General features: G+C 35.7%; 1 protein-coding gene across 4 annotated transcripts in view; it reads right to left on the reverse strand.

The window, feature by feature from the left end:
* Nucleotides 1-19,698, reverse strand: part of CSMD3 (CUB and Sushi multiple domains 3) — a 680,626-nt gene that overhangs the window by 124,531 nt on the left and 536,397 nt on the right. For 3 of the 4 annotated variants that reach the window (XM_063327427.1, XM_063327426.1, XM_063327425.1), the window contains 4 exons: nucleotides 10,364-10,477; nucleotides 9,616-9,711; nucleotides 8,549-8,752; nucleotides 5,680-5,804 (listed from right to left, as the gene is read on the reverse strand). In XM_063327427.1, coding sequence (XP_063183497.1) covers nucleotides 5,680-5,804; nucleotides 8,549-8,752; nucleotides 9,616-9,711; nucleotides 10,364-10,477 — 539 coding nt within the window. The remainder of the gene's footprint in view (nucleotides 1-5,679; nucleotides 5,805-8,548; nucleotides 8,753-9,615; nucleotides 9,712-10,363; nucleotides 10,478-19,698) is intronic. The other variant, XM_063327428.1, reaches the window with a different exon arrangement.

Consider the following 19,698-nt stretch of genomic DNA (forward strand, 5'->3'; position numbering starts at 1 on the left):
TTCCTTTTATTTTCTCCAAAAGGCAATAACTTCAACAGAAGACATAAGTGCCAGTTCCAGTGCAAGTAGGTAATGAAGTTTGGGTTTTTTTGTGAAGTATATGACTTGTACCTTCTTCTAGGTAAAAGGAATGTTCAGGTTGGTTACCTATTTCTTGGATGGTGTCCTTAAACACTGCACTTTTTGTAGGAATTAATCAGCCAAAGGACGATATTTAAAAAAAAAAATAAATGAAGCAATAGAGAGGCCCTGACTGTTAGTGTGTTTTGCGTAATTGGAGGAAGCCCATGGGACATGGTCTCTCAGAAAACTTTAAGACTTGTCTGTTTATTTTTTTGGTTCACAAGGGATTTAGGTGAAACTTACTGGTGTTGTCTTAGTCATGAATATCTCTGAAGACATACAGAATTGGAAGTGCAAGCACCTAGGAAACCTTCAAACCAAATTGCAAATTATTTAATGTTTTTCGTATGTTTTCAGGGCCAGATTGCTGCTGACTACAGTTTTTATATTCATCATAAACCACCTAATTTAAAACATCTATTTTAGTGCAACTGATGCTAGTTGCCCTAACCTCCTCAAGTAGTCAATAAATAGACAGACATACCTTCAGGCAGTGATTCGGAGCCAGAGTCTATATTAGATGTTCTGAATTACCTACTCAAGATGCCTTTCTGCCCTAAGTTTATAAGGAACCATGGTAGATTAATTTCGTGATATAAGGTATTTAAGCTAGGTGCCTGAAGGCAGGTTATTAGTGCATACTCTTCATATTTACCTAAATCTACATTTAAATGTCTGATTTTCAATTTGATATGAGATAGCACAGCATTTACATCTGATCACAGTGTTTCAACAAATCTAACAACGAAATCACACACGTTGATAGTTGTTATATCTACATAGTTTAAAATTCCATCTACACATTTCACAGGGGAATATACAGTGGTGGTATATTCTTTTAATTTCCTTTAAAGCTGGGAAAGTGTCTTTGTTACTTTGAGGGAATAAATGTTCGTCAGGAAAAATGTCCAGATATTTTATGCATTTACATAAACACAAAAGCATTAGCTATCACATTATCTTAGAATCATAGAATCATAGAATCTTCCTGGTTGGAAAGGACCTTTGAGATCATCGAGTCCAACCATACACACAACAAAAAAAACCAAAACCCCACAAACAAACAACCTACTATCTCTGCCAGTAGAGCATGCCCTGAAGTGCCACATCTAGACATTTCTTAAATACCTCTAGGGATGGTGACTCAACTACCTCCCTGGGCAGGCTGTTCCAGTGCCTGACCGCTCTTACAGTAAAGTCATTCTTCCTAATATCTAATCTAAACCTCCCCTGCCGCAACTTCAGACCATTTCCTCTGGTCCTGTCATTATTCACCTGGGAGAAGAGGCCAACACCCACCTCTCTACAGCCTCCTTTCAGGTAGTTGTAGAGGGCAATGAGGTCTCCCCTCAGCCTCCTCTTCTCCAAGCTAAACATGCCCAGCTCCCTCAGCCTCTCCTCATATGACCTGGTCTCCAGACCCCTCACCAGCCTGGTAGCTCTCCTCTGGACACGCTCCAGCACTTCAATGTCCCTCTTGTACAGAGGGGCCCAGAACTGAACACAGTACTCGAGGTGAGGCCTCACCAGTGCACAGAGGCACGATCACTTCCCTGCTCCTGCTGGCCACGCTATTCCTGATACAAGCCAGAATGCTGTTGGCCTTCTTGGCCACCTGGGCACACTGCTGGCTCATGTTAAGCTGGCCGTCCACCAGCACCCACAGGTCCTTTTCTGCTGGGCAGCTTTCCAGCCACTCTTCCCCAAGCCTGTAGCATTGCTTGGGGTTGTCGTGACCAAAATGCAGGACCTGGCACTTAGCCTTATTAAACCTCATACAGTTGGCCTTGGCCCATCAATCCAGCCTGTCCAGGGCCCTCTGTAGAGCCTTCCTACCCTCAAGCAGATCAACACTCCCACCTAGTTTGGTGTTGTCTGCAAACTTACTGAGGGTGCACTCAATCCCCTCATCTAGATCATCGATAAAGATATTAAACAAAACTGGCCCCAAAACTGAGCCCTGAGGGACACCACTGGTGACCGGCCACCAAGAGGATTTCAGCCCATTAATCACAACTCTCTGGGCACAGCCATCCAGCCAGTTTTTAACCCAGCGAAGAGTACACTTGTCTAGGCCATGATTCGCCAGCTTCTCCAGGAGAATGCTGTGGGGGACAGTGTCAAAGGCCTTACCAAAGTCCAGATAGACAAGGTCCACAGCCTTCCCCGCGTCTAGAACACGGGTCACAAGGTCATAGAAGGAGAACAGGTTGGTTAAGCAGGACCTCCCCTTCCTAAACCCATGCTGGCTGGCCCTGATCCCTTGGCTGCCCTGCGCTTGCCATGATAGCTCACTCAAGATGATCCTCTCCATGATCTTTCCTGGTACCGAGGTCAGGCTGACAGGCTTGTAGTTTTTCCGGATCCTCCTTCCGACCCTTCTTGTAGATGGGTGTCACACTAGCCACCCTCCAGTCATCAGATTGTTAATAAATGATAGAGAGAGGCTTAGTGAGCTCTCCCGCTAGCTCCCTGAGTACTCTTGGGTGAATCCTATCTGGTCCCATAGACTTATGTGCGTCCAGGTGCAGAAGCAGATCATTGACTACTTCCTCCTGGATTATGGGTGGGTTGTTCTGCTCTCCATCCTTATCTTCCAGCTCAGGAGGCTGAATACCCTGGGGATAGGCATTAAGTATCTCAGCCTTCTCCTTATCCTTGATTGCAACTTCCCCCCCTGCATCCAGTAAGGGATGGAGATTCTCCCTCGCTCTTTTTGTTGATTTATAAAAAGTTTTTTTGTTGTCCTTAATGTTAGTGGCCAAGTTGAGCTCCAGCTGGGCTTTTGCCTTCCTAATTTTCTCTCTGTATAACCTAACGAGATCTCTGTACTCCTCCTGAGTTGCCTGTCCCTTCTTCCAAAGGTGGTAAACCCTCCTTTTATTCCTAAGTCCCATCAGAAGTTCCTTATTCATACAGACTGGCCATTTTCCCCACCCTTTAGACTTGCGACACTTGGGGACAGCCTGCTCCTGGTCCTTTAAGATTTCCTTCTTGAAGAGCGTCCAGCCTTCCTGGACCCCTTTGCCCTTCAGGACTGTCTCCCAAGGGACTTTCTCAACCAGTGTTCTGAACAAGCGAAAGTCCACCCTCCGGAAGTCCAAGGTGCAGGTTTTGCTAACCCCCCTCCTTACATCACTATGTATTGAAAACTTGACCATTTCATGATCTCTAAACCCAAGACGACCTCCGACCACTACATCTCCCACTAGTCCTTCTCTATTTGTGAGTAGTAGGTCTAGCAAGGCACCTCCGCTGGTAGGCTCACCTACCAGTTGTGTCAGGAAGTTATCCTCCATGCACTCAAGGAACCTCCTAGCCTGCCTGCTCTCTGCTGTGTTGTATTTCCAGCAGATGCCCAGCAGGTTGAAGCCCCCAACCAGAACAAGGGCTGGTGATTGTGAGACTTCAGCCAGCCACTTATAGAATACTTCATCTGTCTCCTCATCCTGGCCAGGTGGTCTGTAGCATACTCCCAGCACAACACCTCCCTTATTTGCCTTCCCCTTCATCCTTACCCATAAACATCCTTACCCATAAACATCTTGCATATCTGCATTTGCATGCATTCTCAGGTTGGTCAAAAACATGCAAGTTTTCAAATGTTGCCTCAAGTAGCTGATTTTCACAGTAATAATTACATTTTTATGTATGTATATTTAGGTTTTTTTCTTTATGAAGTGAAAAAAACCAAACCCAATACAATTCTGATGCCATTTTTTATATCACTAGCAGATATAAAGCTAAGCTCAGTTCTGAAAAATAACTCAGTAAAAATGATATGATGATTTCTGATGTATATTCTGTCTTTCTGATCTTGTAACAGCTGTACTCAGTTTACTATATCGGAATTGATCTTCCTCAGACCTAGCCCTGAAAATCAGACAGGATTCAAAGTATCAGGCATGAATATCACACTTCATGACTGTCCTGCTGCAGTGACACAATTAAATGTTCTACAGATCTAATTACAATCACACAGATATGCCCATGAAACTGCCCTGTTGTCATTACATTTATATAAGTATAAATTATTAACTTATTCAGTAACTGATAATAGAAAGGAAGAATGGTATTCACAAGCTCAGCAAAAAACCTCAGGAGAACTAGAAAAAAAGCAAACAGTAAATATATTTTTTCTTCTTATGACTCTGGAGCAAAAGAATATCATGCAGATTAGACACCTAACTTGAAATCAAAGTTAGTAATTTTGTCACCTAATGCAGTCTGCGGTAAGAGATAAATACTTCCAAAAAGCAACAGTAGCTGCTTAAGTCAGGACATCAGTTAATGCCTAATTTAAATCCTCTGAACTATCCTCCTAGTGTTTAACTTACATTACTGATTGTATAAGAAATACACAGAACAAAACATCCTAACTTAGTCAACTGTTTAAATCAAGTAGTGTTCCTCAAAATTAATCTCAAAACTGATTTAGGTTATTAAATACTATTGTTAGTGGACATTGGTGTCTTTGAAAATTGAACTCATAAATGTTATCATGTACGGACTTAGGTTGTATCTGTGATGATTTCTGTGTTCTTCCGTAAAGTTTTTATGTTTTTCTTAAGTATTTTTAAATATTTAAAACAAAAAATAGAATTTTCTGAATGCTTATAAAGTAGCAAAGTATAAACTCATACTATTTTAAAATTTTCCTTGACACAGTAAAATACCCTAAAACCTATGTGATGTAATTTATTAAAAAAACATCTTTAATAAACTGTCCACAATGGTTTTCCTGATTTTCATTGTTAAGTCTTTACGTACAAAAACTGATCTCTTTATTTATTCATTTTCTACAGTGGCTATATTTCGAACCATGGGCAGACATAGAAAACTTGCTTTCCTGGTTTCTTGACACAAGTTTTGCTAGGGTTTTGGTCAGATGATGCTAAAAAGTCCTAATCTATTAAACACAACTGCCTTTCCAATAACCAGATTTCTGTCAGCTTCTTTAGTGAATTATAAAAAGTGGGATATACATGACTTTTAGCTTAAAGGATACTTTTTTTCTGTGTGTTCCATTAAGTTCTTAATGTAAATGTTAGTGAATGAGAATTCTGACAATATTTTAAAGAATCCATTCCCATCTCATCTTGAAACTTACTGAAGTGTCTTTATATCACAATGAACTTCCATAAGCGTAGAGTAAATAACAGTTTCTAGGAAAACGTATATAACTGGTCCATGCAAGCAACCCACTTAACTTCACTCTCTTAGAGGAGATTTATCCATTTTTGAGAGACGAAAAAAGTATCACAGGAAAGCCTCCCTATTTCCTCTGGCTTACAGGGAGTCACTGACCTATTGAAATAACACATTTTATGTTACTGGTGATTTTCTTCTAAGTGAAAAGTTGCAAGTGTGTCTTTTAAGATTTTTGTAAATCTTATAACTTTTAAAAACTGCACAAATAAAAAGTGTGTAATAAATACCATTGTAAGAATCATTAGTGAGATAGAAAAATGTATTAATAAATTATTTTCCATGCTCTTGCATCAGGAAAAACAGTTTTAAACATGATGATAACAAGAAAATAGCAAGTATACTTACTTGAATCCCAGCTCCCTCTGGTACTGTGATCTTCCACACACAATTCAGATTGTTGTCATAAGGCTCAGGGTAACCAGGAGACAAAATGGTCCCTTTGCGCTTTGTTAAAACTCCACCACAGGGCACTGAAAGGAAATGCACAAGGCAAGAAAAGAAGTATGAAGCTTCAGAAGTGAGAAATTTTTTTATAAAAGCTTACACAATGTTCAGCATACCATGGCTGAAAACTTTCGTAAATTTATGCTACATTTAAAAATTTATATTTGCTTCAGGAAAATAAAATCTTGTATCTCAAAAACCTTATTTTAAATGACCAAAAAAGAATAGGGAAAAATTAGAATTATGTCAGTTTTCTACCTGACAGAATCATGTTCCTATTCCCCTTATTTATTTGACCTTTAACAAAGTTAAATCCATTCCATTGGTTAAAAAAATAAAGCGTTATTTTTAGAGGTCAAGAATAAAGTTTGAACAGTTATGTATATTGTTAGTATAAAAGATAAAAACTGAAAAAGCAAAATATTGCTACTTTGTTGTTGTCTAAATAATTAATAGCACCAGTTTCAACTCCTTGACTGTTTTCTTTTCTTGTGTGAGTTATCCCATTACAGACTATGGATCTATCACATTAGTAAAGAAATTGCTAAATGCCTGCAAGACTGCACTCATCATCTCCATGCCCATGGATTTAATAAAAGTGTTATGCATGAAATTGGACAGAGGCATTCGGTACCATCAAGTTTCTCTTGTGAATGTTCAACTTGAATGTATCTTGTCTAAATCATTAGATGCTCTAACAGGGACAAAGAGCTTAATCTAGATAGTGATATTCTGTTGGTATTTAAGAAGTTGAAGGAAAAGATTGATGAGATGGTTTATCAAAACCATTAGAAGTTAATGTATCATTTCTGTGCAACACCACTAAGTGCTGAACTGATTTCATTAGATACAAATATGACGAGTTAGAAAATATGTAGGAGAATGCAACTTATCTTAATAATGAATACTGTAGCTACATTTTATGTGGCATATAATTGATAGAATCTGTTGGGAGCTACATGGATAAACTGAAGGTCAGTGTCACTTAAAGTGTTTAAATAATTACTTATAAAAGGATGAACAGACAGAATGATTGATGTCTGCTATCTGTAAGGAAATATTCAAGCATTCACTACAGTTAAGGCAATTTAATATGGTCATGTCTACCACTTCAATTATTAAACTGATTTAGTTCAATGCAATTTTCACCTCATATATATTTTATCACCTTTATTGGCACAGTGATTTTCACACACAAGGTGGCCTGTAACCCTTTCTCAGTTCAACTTGCTTCAAGACAGATAGCTTTTTCTTTCTCATACTAAATCATGTATTAAAATATCAATAATATACTGTGCTTGATGGCCGAAATAATTATTTTAACACTTTGTTGAGTTGTTATATCTGAAAAACAAAGGGAATACATTTCAAGGGAGTAAATAGTACAGTTCTACTGATTAAATCATAATCACTGAGAATAAATGAAGTATAGCTATATACTTCAGCGTCTGATTGATATATAAATTGTGGTTCTATTCCTATGCCTGAAACAGTCTAAATAAACATTAGTTGTATATAATAGCAGGTTAATCATACTTTATTAATATTACCCCAGTGGTACTTAGTCTCGATCTCTATCAGGATTTTAGTATTTTGGGGAAAGTCTTTTATTTTACTGAAAACCATTCAGACTCTACAATGCACCATCAGCTGATTAGCACAGAAGATTCAAAATCAACCTAATGAAAAAATGTTCTCTATTTTCTTTTCCACCACTCATCTAAAACTCTGCTTATGTACTTCTTAATGCTAGAGTCAATATCATAATGTGGTTTTGGCATGGGTTAGGATTGTTTTTATAAGAGATCTGTTCCCTGTTGAGAAAAGTTAAGTAACTTTAACTCATACATATATTTACTGTTTTAGTTGGGAATGGAGTTCTTCAGATGTCTTCATCCTCAAAATGAATAGTTTTCAATGTATTCAATTTGCACAAAATTAATGTATAATGCAGTCAGTACTGAAACAGATGTTACAGGTGGAAAAGTTTGATAGCATTGCAAAATCATCTGTGCAAATGATAACTATTTTTAATTCCTTTATAAACAAATGATTTTTTTCCATATAAAAAACCAAGCTAAACTCTAATAAAACATAGTATGTAAATGTACTATATTTGCCCTTGACATAAACCTATGGAAAAATGTACCATTAGAATTTTATCTCTTTACTGTAGGGCTTTTCAGCACAATCACCAGATTTACAGTTGGCGCAAATCAGCTTTAGAAATGTCAATGGGTGCACATTAATTTAAGAATTTAATTTTGAGAATGTAATCTCGTATGACTAGAACGATACAAAGCATATTTTCTGATATGAAAAATTACTGGTTTTTTTTCTGACAAGCAATGAAATATTAGTGTAACTATTTCTAAATCTTTAATATGGTAATGTTCTTTCTAATAGCTTACAATATCTTATTAGATATCTTCAAGGTGAGATCATCTTAGTCTTGCAAGCATTCAGGGCATAAAATGATATTTCTGAGTCTTGATTAAGGGACAGCCAGGGACTGTCACTGATGTTAACATAAAAGAAGCTAACATATAATTTATAGTAGCAGAGTATGTTCATGAAATTCGTGAAATGTCACAGCAAGGTTAGAATAGAAAGGGGAATAAAATCTTAACCTTGAATGAAGAAGAAAATGAATACAAGTAAGCAAGAATAAAATACTGTAGAGATGACAAAGAAGGAACACATTCTGTTAGAGAGAATGGTCTACACTTTAGGCAGTAATTTGTTCTATCAAAAAGCCTTAAGAACTCACCAACACATGTAGGAAGTGAATCATTCCACTGTGCCAATGCATTTGGTACAGTATCACATCTAATTGCTGTTGACCCATGGAGGATATAGCCTGGATTGCACTCAAAAAGAACCAATGACCCAACTGCAAATTCATTTCCAATCCTTTTTCCAAATCTCGGTTCAGGCACAGAGCTACACTGTGTTGCACTTGTTCTTGGAACAGCTGCAAACATATAAACAATTGTGGATTCTTAATTTTAGATTTTGTGGAGGAATGCAGATTTTGAACTACAAATATCCAAATGACTGGAAGTAACATTCTGTTATTTGCCACTTAAGAACATTTTCATAATCCCCAAATGAATCTTCACAATATGGATTGCTTACTTTTGATGTCTGAGTTACCATTTATAAGAGCGTAGCACTGACATCCTTGCCAAGATTAAAAGCAATGCATAAAATCCACACCGAAACGTTCCTAAAGGTTTTCACAGGCAAGAAATACTACAATAAAATATTCAGCTAATACATGGTTTCAAATAACATTTCTGTGTCAGATATTTACATTTATTCCTGTGGATTTCTAAATGTGTATTCTGACTGTCAGATCAGGATTTATGTTTAATGAAAGAATGAATTGCATTTGCAATATTGATGTATAATCATTTCTGTATTTGACCCATAAAAAGCCAAACAATGTAAACCAAGAAGAAGGATCTTAATAACAGCACGATCACTGATTCAGCCACAGGTAATAACACTTAGACTTATTCATATTTAAATTGAGAGACAAACCAGTTTGAGCAGCCAGATGTATCTAACATTAGTTAACCAGATTAGCAAACAGAAACAGCTGCTTTGTATAACTGTCTTCTTAAATTTGGAACCTCTCATGCTTCTTAAATATTTGATTTAAGCTTTAAATATAGATAAAAAAATGGTCTCAAACATTTTTCAAAATGTGCAGAATCAGCAAAACTTGCTATATTGTTAACAGGCTATTACTTCCCTCTACATTCTCAGTCTGTTCGATTTACAATTTATCATGAAAAGAATAAATGTACACATTTTTCCAGGTTGTCTCACCTTGATAAACAAAATGAAATCCTTTAGCTGTTATTGGTCCAACTGAAGTAAATCTAACCGTGATCTGGTTACCTGAGCTCAATGGGAGGGATTCACCTACTCAAACAAAGCAAATACAAAGCTATCATAACCACTTTTTACTGAAGAAGCATTCAAAATACCTGTCAACATCTTTGCAGCTAGAAATAACCCTCTCAAAACCCTGTTCTGCTTCAGTAAACTTTGCACGATATATGTGATTTCTATATTTTACATTGTCAGTATTATGTTGTTCTGGAAAAGAGGGACTAAAGCTCATCTCAGTTATTAGGAATATTTGTTGTCCTCTTCCTTTACCAAAAGAAACCCCAAATGCAATACCTTTTTTAACTGAGTCAACGTGCACATAATCTATACAATTTTAGTTTGCTAAAAAATATAGGCTGCTTTCCCTTTCAAATATATAATACCCATTTCATGATAAAAATCATAAAGGCACAGAGTAAAAAGCCCCAAACACTCCCTATAATAGATAAATATCAGAAGCAAAAAATCTAAAACAATAGATTTGATTTTACTTCCTTTTATTCATTAACGTGAAGAGTTTTGAGTGAATAGGCTTTTAGTTCAACCTCCTAGTTTCATACATTTGCCTGAATTGCATGTAAGAAACTATGACAAGTTTTTCTTTTTTTTTTCCTGCCTACACTATCTTTCTAGGTTCATAAAAAATAAATAACAGTTTAATGACAGTTCTATTAAGAGATACCTGAATGAGATCCTGAGAGAGAGGATAACAAAGATGACTGCAGAGTTGGGCCATCATATACTTCAACAACATCATGGAGTGATGTCTGGAAAAATACAAACTGGCCAAAAACCACTGACCAGGCAGGAAGGAGAAAAAGCAAGAGGTACCAATGGCCAAAAAATGTGGGGACAGAATGAGAAAGGGGAAAAAAAAAAAAAAGAAAGAAGAGAACAAAATATACATTAATATATATTTTTTAAATATTTAAATAAAAAAAATATTTATTGATTGATTTCTCTGATCACTTAATCAGCTGTCCTGGTGTTTAAAGTGTTTTTTCATACCATTACAGCAGTAAATGAATAAAAATGTAATTCTATATATATAAAAGAGGCAATGAAGGTACACAAACCATGATATACTTGTTGAAAGATTTTAGTAATGAGGGAACAAAACAATTTTTCTGATGTTGAATATGCTTTCAAATTCTCTGCTTTCTTCCACCCAACACAGTGCAATATCCTCCTCTGTAATTCTAGGCATATTGCTATATATTGTGGTTTATTAATTAATTTTGTTGATAAGCCTCTAAGTGTTACTTTGGAATGTTTCATTTTTCTTAAGAACATTAACATTCAGTGCATCTTTACCTTTGTGAAATAAATGAGCAACTGATTCAAAGCAACAAACACTTTTCAGAATACATATACCAAATCACAAAAACTATTATTTTTTAAAGGCATGCTAGTAGAACAACTCAATTCAAGATGTTATTTTTGCACTTAAGTTCAAAGATCCGTGCAGCACACTCACATCACAGGTGTTTGCACTTTCAATACAAGTAAACAGTGAAAAGAAAAAAAAGAATTGTTTGGATTAATTCTGGCCCTAGTACCTACAAAACATTTACATCCTAATTTTATCACCATTACCAGCAATGGAGGGGAAAATGACTCAAGGAGTACAAAGGTAAAAAGGTGGAAGTAGTTAGATATTTGAAACTATTGGATATTTGAAAATATTGGAACACTTATAACGAGAAACAGAAACAGTACCGGGTCATTGTCCAGGTTAGACATTTTGGGATAAGTATTCCAGTGTGTTGCTACTAGATTATATTTGTTTGCCATATGTTCTATAACATCTTTATGTGGTATATTTTGTTATAAAGGATGAAGCTAGGCACCTTCAATTCTTCCAGTTTATACACCCTTAAAGCTTTAAAAACAGTATACTAAAAATGTGAAGTCTTCAAATTGTTGACTTTGTCTTTTTTCTTTTTTTTTTTAGTGATTTAAAAAAAAAGGCAGTTCCACCTTGCCAACTCAAGATCTTATCATACTCTCTTTTCAAGAACAGAAGTTAATTTTTTAAAAGAAAACCTCTTTTGAATGGAAAGCCTGGATTTTATATTTATAAAATGTACAAACAAAAGTAATTTTAAAACTAAGACACTTCCAAAGACTTTTGTCCATTTTGAGGAGGAACCAAAAGTCAGATGCCAAACTACCTCCATCATTTTTATTCCAATCACCAGAAAATTAAACATTTATGTTTTTACTAGCTTCTCTTATTTTTAAAATAGTATTCATCTGCATCCGAGTATTCTGTTGTTGCTAAAGATAACTAACAAACTTAATCCAGCTAATTGTTTCTATCACATTTGTACTTTTATCAAATCTTATTTTGCCACTGAGCCAAGTAAAGTTCCTTGTGACTTCCACAGCTATTTCCCATTTTGAATTAAGTTGCAAACTATGTATGGAAAATTCAGGCAAGTGCTGAGACATAACAAGCACACATAACCAAGAGCTGTATCTTGGGAAGACTGTAAGAGTAGAACTGATAAGTTATATTTGTGTTGTAATGGGCCATTATAAAATATTTACATGGCAATTATACCATATAGTGAGCCAAATTCAAAGGTCGTTTCTACATTTCATAAGTATTTCAAGATTGTTGTTGCCTCCAGCTTTGTCTTAAGCACTTCTCTGTCTAAGGGTATAACACTGAAGGAAGTGAACAAATATGTAACTTAAAATTGGTCATTTTGGAAAGAGAAAAGGTCCACATATCATTTCTGGTAACTGTTTTTTCACTGTTGATTGTGCATTTCTAAAAAAAATACAGTGAAAATCTGAGAAGGTAACCAAAAGTTATCACTGGCTTGAAATCAAATATATTATGAAGAGATTTAAGGTGACTAGTATGTCATTGTTGTCTACCCCATTTGACACGCATTTATTCTGTTTATTTTCTAGTATTTGAAAAGAATTTTCTTTAAAAAAAGAACAAAATCAAAACCAAACCAAGACAATACCAAAAATATCTGCTTCAAAACTAACAAAAACTAATAAAATATAAATGTGAGTATCCAGTATAATATGCCCTTGGGAAACTCATTAAAAAATAATTACCAAGTCCAAATAAAGATCAAATCATTTTAACTGAAGAATTTGGGGGGTGATGTATTTTTTTTTTAAAAGGATGAATAAGTATTCTCTATAGAGTGACTGACTCTCAATCACTTGCTATTCCATGTCAAGTATCACGGAAGACTGGAAGTCACCTGTCCAAATTTGACGTCTAAAGTTGGGCTGCAAATTATTCCTGAATTTATGTTCATCTTGGCCTTCACTGCTTTGTAGCAATGCTATTTAAAAAGACAGTATATTTATCTCTGTATTTTGTGGCTTAACCCATTGCTCAGATATTTAGGTGTGTCTTATTTTACAAGATGAACAATGCTAGAGTATCCAAAGAAGATTTTCTCTTGGAATTTTCATAGATATGACACCAATTTATGTATTTCCTCAAAAACAAACAAAATACATTTCTGTGCTTTTATACTTTTCCATTTATGTGGGTTTTATTCTGTCAAAATTTCAAGTGAGGTTCAGTATTAATACTGTCATTAATTTAGGAAACTGAGGGAATCCATTAATTCAAAATACGTCAGCAAAAGCAAGTTCCCTTTTAATCAGGCAAAAGCTAAACAAGGTAACTTTCCTTCCTTCTAAATATCTAGATGTTTCTATGGCCTTCATCAGTATAAGATCTGCATACTTTTAATGAGTTTGGAAAGCACCTAAAAGCAGATGGAATTGGCATTAAATAATAGTGTTTAAAAATTTCATCAAAGAACTTTCAGTTTAATTTTAAAAATGAAAAACAAACGTATAGAATTTGTTTCTGTCTTTTTAAATGGAATTTATGGTATTAAATGAACAATATTCTCAGTATAATTCCTATCACAAAATCAGAGAATATTCTCAGCCTCCTGAGATCATCTAGTCCAGTCCTCTTGCACAAAGAAGGGCCATTTAAAGCAGATTGCGCAGGCCCATGTCCAGTCAGGTTTGAATAACTCCAGGGAGGGAGACCCCAAAACCTCTCTGACCAACCTGATCCAGTGTCCAATCTCTTTTTCTCTTTTGTTTTCTCTTTTTCTCTTTTGTTTAAAAAGTTTTTGTTTTCAGTTTTTCTCTTTTGTTTAAAGGGAATTTCCTGTTTCAGTTTCTGCCCGTTGCCCCTTGTTCTGTCACTGGGCACCACTAAGAAGTCTGGCTCTACCTTCTTTACCACCTAGATATTTATACATGTTGACGAGACCCGCCCTATGCTTTCTCTTCTGAAGGCTGAACAGTCCCAGCTCTTTCAGCCTCTCCTCACATGTCCGATGCTCCAGGCCCCTAATCATCTGCGTCATCCTTCGCTGAACTTACTCCAGTATGCCCACGTCTCTCTTGTAATGGGGAGACCACCACTGGATACAGCACCCCAAATGCATCTCACTAGTGCTGAAGAGAGGAGGATCACATCCCTTGAGCTGCTGGCAACGCTTTGCTGAATGCCTCCCACAAGGCTGGTGGCATTCTTTAACACAAAGGCACATTGCTAGCTCCTGTTCAGCTTGGCAATCATCAGGACCCTCAGGACCTTTTCTGCAAACCTGCTTTTCAGCTAGCTGGCCAGTCTGTACTGGTGCACAGGGTTATTCCTTAGGTGCAGACTCCTTACTTCCCTTTGTTGAACTTCATGAGCTTCCTGTCTCCCCATTTCTCTCAGACTTTGAGGCCCCTCTGAATGGCAGCACACCCATATGTTGTATCAGACACTCATTCAGTTTTGTGTCATCTGCAAACTTGCTGAGTTTGCAGCTCTGTCCCATTATGTAGGTAATTTATTAAGATATTACCTCTGCAATTCTTAATATACATATATGTCTCCAATCAGGAACTGTTTCAAAACAGAAATAAAAAACCCCTGTTTCACTCTGGGAAAGATATACATGGCCTGTATCATGGTTGCAATTTTCTACAGTAACAACACCATTTCTTTTGTGCCAAATTAGTTTTGAAGAACTGAAAAAAAAAAAAGCCCCACAGACCAACACCCAGATAAAGCAATTTGCTTGTTATGAATGATAATTTTAAATTGTGCTTGAGCATGGTGTTTTAGATAATTTTTTTCCACTGTGTTTAAAATAAGTTTCTTCTGAATGTGAATGAAAAATTAAGGTGTTCGGTTGTCTAACAGTTGTAGTATACACATTGGTCTTATTACAGAGCTAGAGGACTTTCTCAGAATTTGAAGTTACTCTGCAAAAACTAGCCTCTCATACATTCAAACAGAATTTCTGTCATCAGACTAAATAATCTTTCCAAAAGAGAGTTCTGCTCACAACAGCATGGAGATTTTATTTCACAGTGAAAAAAAAAAATCCAATTCTTCATCAGCTCCACTGATGAGATCCTCTCTTTACTTATGATTTAGCTGTGATGCTTTTCATAGCAGGTCTTATAAAGGAATTATAATACCATATGTAATTTTTTTTGAGAAAAAAAAAAGAAAAGAAAAAGATAGCAACATCGTTCAGGAGTTACAATCTTCTTTAAAACACAGGGAAAGAGAAATCTCTCACTAGAGAAATGGTCTTTATGGTGATTAAAGACAGCAAGTATGCACTAAGAAGCAAGAAATGAAGACTTCTCATGCATCTTAACTCTCATGTCTGGAGATCCCAGTCACTGTGCTAAGTGGTGGATCATGGCCAGTCAGCTAAATGATAAATGACAGTGAAGAAAAGCATGCTTTAAATAAGCAGGATTCAGGCTTAAATATAGGAAGCAGAAAGCAGGTAACTATTGTGTGAGATACTCTCACAATGTGAAAGACTCAGCAAGGCTTTACGGCTGATCCAATAATGGTCATCAATCAAATGATCATTGGATAGGAGAAACTCTTGTGCCCGTTCCCATAAGAAAGACAGGAATTCTTCACAAGATCAAAAAACTGCATTGAGATCTGACCACATTAGTATGATGACAATCACTCTAGATTTCATTGCAGGAGTTTCAGAAAAACTTTTTTTTAAGGAAGAGGAGGGGAGGAAAGAGATTTCATTTCTTTTGTGAGAAACAGGACATCATTTACATTTTTCAGTTCTTCTACCATTTCCTTTGGATGTCACCTTCAAGACACTTAGAACTAGCCACGGAGTAGGCTTGAAAAAGATAAAATGCATGAATAAACAGAGAGTATCCGCATCTAGGAGGATTTTAAATTTAAGATCTGTTATTTATTCATATGAAGTAGCTTAACATTCATGTACTGTAAGCCAAGAGTTTTACATAAAATAGTTTAACATAGAAAGTAAGGTTAATAAACTCACAGATGCTGAAGGCAGAAAGGTTTACTATGACTTACTGCTGTCTTAACTTACGGTGAAAGGAGAAAAATGACTTTCACTATATTGTTAAAAAAGTCAGAGGCTACCCACACTTACAACATATATGTCTCCTCCTGCTGGCACATAGACTTTCTCTGTGAGTAATCCCTTTGATTTAAGTATTTAGCTTCATAACAAGCAACAGATAAGAAAAAATGTATGAAGTTTTCTTTTGTAATTAGGATGAACTAGAAATAGACTGTAAGTATGGACTGACTCAATATTTTTAAATTAAATTATACTAATGTAGACATTAAATAAACTCATATTCACCCCCTTCTGCCTGGGAAAAATGTCTAGCAAAACTGCAAGATAACTTAAATGTATGTTGGGCACTTTGAAAAGAAATTGTTCAGTAATCACTGAGAAGGTTTTTGAAGGAAAGACTGAAAGATGACATCCTAAAGAGATGGCCTTACAGAATTCATGCATATAGGAATATTGCTTTCATTAAGGAAACAAATTTTGCCCAGCTCACATAAACAAATTGGAAGATCTGATCTTGTACTGTTCAGTGGAATACTTCAATTTGACAGAACAACAGCTGAGTATCTCTGAGTTAGCTGTGTTACTACCATTATTTAGTTTTTAAATGAAATTAGTACCAGAGGTGTCATTTTTTTGAATGTTTCTCCTCGTACATTTCCAAACATTTGGTTGTCTGCCAGTTACTGTTAATACATTCGGCCTACTCCGTGTCTGTAGCAGTAATCTTTAGTGATACCAGTTAGATTTCTCTGTAATGGTTGACACTTTTTAGCATATGCCATAACATAAAATCCCTACTAGTATTATCCTGTTGGGTAAATCTCAATCCATTTCAAAGGAAATATCAGAATAAAACAGCTGTCTATTGTTCCTGAGCTTGGAAGCAGTAAAAAACTAATTCTAACTGTATAAGCCTCTTGGGTGAGCTGCAGACTAGAAGGCAAAATAAGACTAGTGACGGGTTTATGTGTAAAACACTAGAAGGGGTATTTTTACCGACAGGACTAAGGGTAGAGAACTGCTTATGCTCAACAGATAACTATTAACAAGAGGAACTGAGCAACTGAAATGAATAGATATAAAAAATAAAAATTATATTACAAAAAATAATCAGTTATAAAAAGAAAGAAAACATGAAATAACTGAAAATTAAAAGATGCTAAAGATGTCAAAAGGTAAAAGGAACACATATATAGACCCATAATACACATAAATACATAATTAAATATTTTTCTATAGCTATTGAAGCTATAGATTGCCCTTAAACAATTTTCCCAATGTATAAAGGTATGACAATACAACGCAAACCTACAGAAGCCCTGAGATATAATGGAGTTGTATTTCTGTATCATCATATGTATATCATAAATTTACTGTTATTAGCAAATTAAGTATACTCGAATAAAGTTACATTTAATAACAATAGTCAACATAAAAGTCATGGAGATTTTCCAAACCACACACAGGTGTGCCAGCTAACTGTACTTGCATAGGGCAAATTAATGTGAATTTATACTACTTCACAATGTATCTGACATGCACCACTGTCTAGTTCTTAATCTCTCAGTCTGTGGAAAAAGTCTTTACTGAACTATATGCCTTTCATTACGATCTATTGGTGTTCCATGGGTAATCTCAGCTATTGTTCTGGAGTCCTCCATTTCCTAGCAGGACATCCAGAAGATTAGGGACAATAAGAAAGAATAAAGGATTCTCTCTCCAAACAAGGGACAGGTTAGGAAGGGCAAAAAGAGGGCTGGTTCTTAAAGCTCTCAGTAGCTGTTTTCCTCCGCCTCATGAAGGCAAAGAAAATACCTATCTCAGAGACACAAAAAGCAGGAGTGCAAAAATCTAGGTCTGAGCTGTAAACCATACTCTGCTGTTCTTCCTTTGTTTTTCTCCTGTAAAGTGTTCAGTGAAAACATGCTGGCCCGTCCTCTTTCTTGTTACTGTATGCCTGCATTCCCAGAGAGGAAGGGAAGAAGGAGATGGGAAATGCTGCATCTTCTCATGTTTGAGAAAATAAACTGTTTATCTGAATGCATGAAAAGACAATAAAAATATGTTTGCGGACAGGAGATGGGGCAGTTAGAAACACTAGATGCTCAGAATGAGGAATTCAAATGAAACTGGACAGAAAAGGCTACATGCGTATTTCCCCAGAAATAGGCATAATTCCATATAAAAAGGGAGAAAAGTGAGACTCAGGCCTTTTCCTAGAGCTGGAACAGGGATGAACTCTCCTAATTAACACATTCCTTGCTTGCTCCTAAAATCAGTGAAGTTGACTACATTACATAAATTATGATTCTCCTCCAGGCTTCAAACCTCAGTCTCCCTTTCTGCAGCTCACATCCCTCTCTCCTCGCCTGACTCATTATGCATACATGTGAAACACTTTCTGGATCTGCAACAGCACAATACTAGAGTAAAGAAAGTCAAAACAGTGTATTTTATTTTAAATACAATGTATATATTATATTAATTATATTATATTATATTACATTACATTACATTACATTACATTATATTATATTATATATTGGTTTATTTACCCTTGCAGACAAAAACTGTGCCTTACCATTTCAACTACCTTTAAAGTTCTTAAGATCAATTGTATACTTAAAACGTTGAATGTATCCCATTTTGCCTAAGCTACCTAAAAGTTAAATAGCTTTTTGTGGCTGTTTCTTGAAATTTTTCCTGAAGCAGAATGAATCATGCTCTGGAGGGGCCTATCTTTCTCCATTACACAGAGCGGGAACCTAGACAACTAATGTAAACTAGATATTTAATTTTTACATGGCTGAAGAAAGCTGAGTTGAACCTCATCCATAATGTTTTGACCTTACAGACACAATTTATTCTTCTTGTTTTACAAAGCAGTCTTTTAAAAACTTGACTATAAATTGAAGACCTGAAATTATATCCAATTAAATAAAAAATAAATAAATATGTGTTAAATAAACCAATGTGTTTTTACCCATGCACAAGCTGACATCTTATAACACGTCACATGTCCAGCAACAGAAAACATTATTTTCCTCTGAAGTAGACTGTTTTGGTTTTTGGGTTTTGTTTTTGTTTGTGTTTTGGTTTTTTTTTTAAGAAGGAAATAAGGACATACGATGTGAAAAGGACAAGAAGAGGATATGTTCCTTTTGCACCTAACATGACTATCAAAGTATTCAATTGTATACTGACAGACAATTTGCCTTTAATGACACTTATGCCCTATTTACTCTTGTGTGTTTATATGTAATTACTTTTGAAAGTAGAAGAATAAGACTTCTCCAAAATTTAATTTAAAACATATCAAATCAACGACCCATGCAAATACTAACAATTTACACTGGGTTTTCCTTCAATTAATGAGATTCACCAATTATAATGAACAGTAAGCATTCAATACAAAAGAAGTTGATGTATCAGTAAGACAAGAAGCACTAAACTATGACAAGCTCCTGGTTCTAGAAGTTTCTAGTGCAACTGGCATGAAGCAGGGATGCTTCTAGCCAGGAAAGAACTTCACAAATGGTTTACTAATGCTTGCTTAGTTGTGTCTTATTCTGTTGATGTATGTACTTGTCACATACAGCTCACATTCAGCTGCCACTTCAGTACAAGTTGTTGC

This window comes from Chroicocephalus ridibundus, chromosome 2, assembly GCF_963924245.1.
Source record: "Chroicocephalus ridibundus chromosome 2, bChrRid1.1, whole genome shotgun sequence".
Classification (NCBI taxonomy): Eukaryota; Metazoa; Chordata; class Aves; order Charadriiformes; family Laridae; genus Chroicocephalus; species Chroicocephalus ridibundus.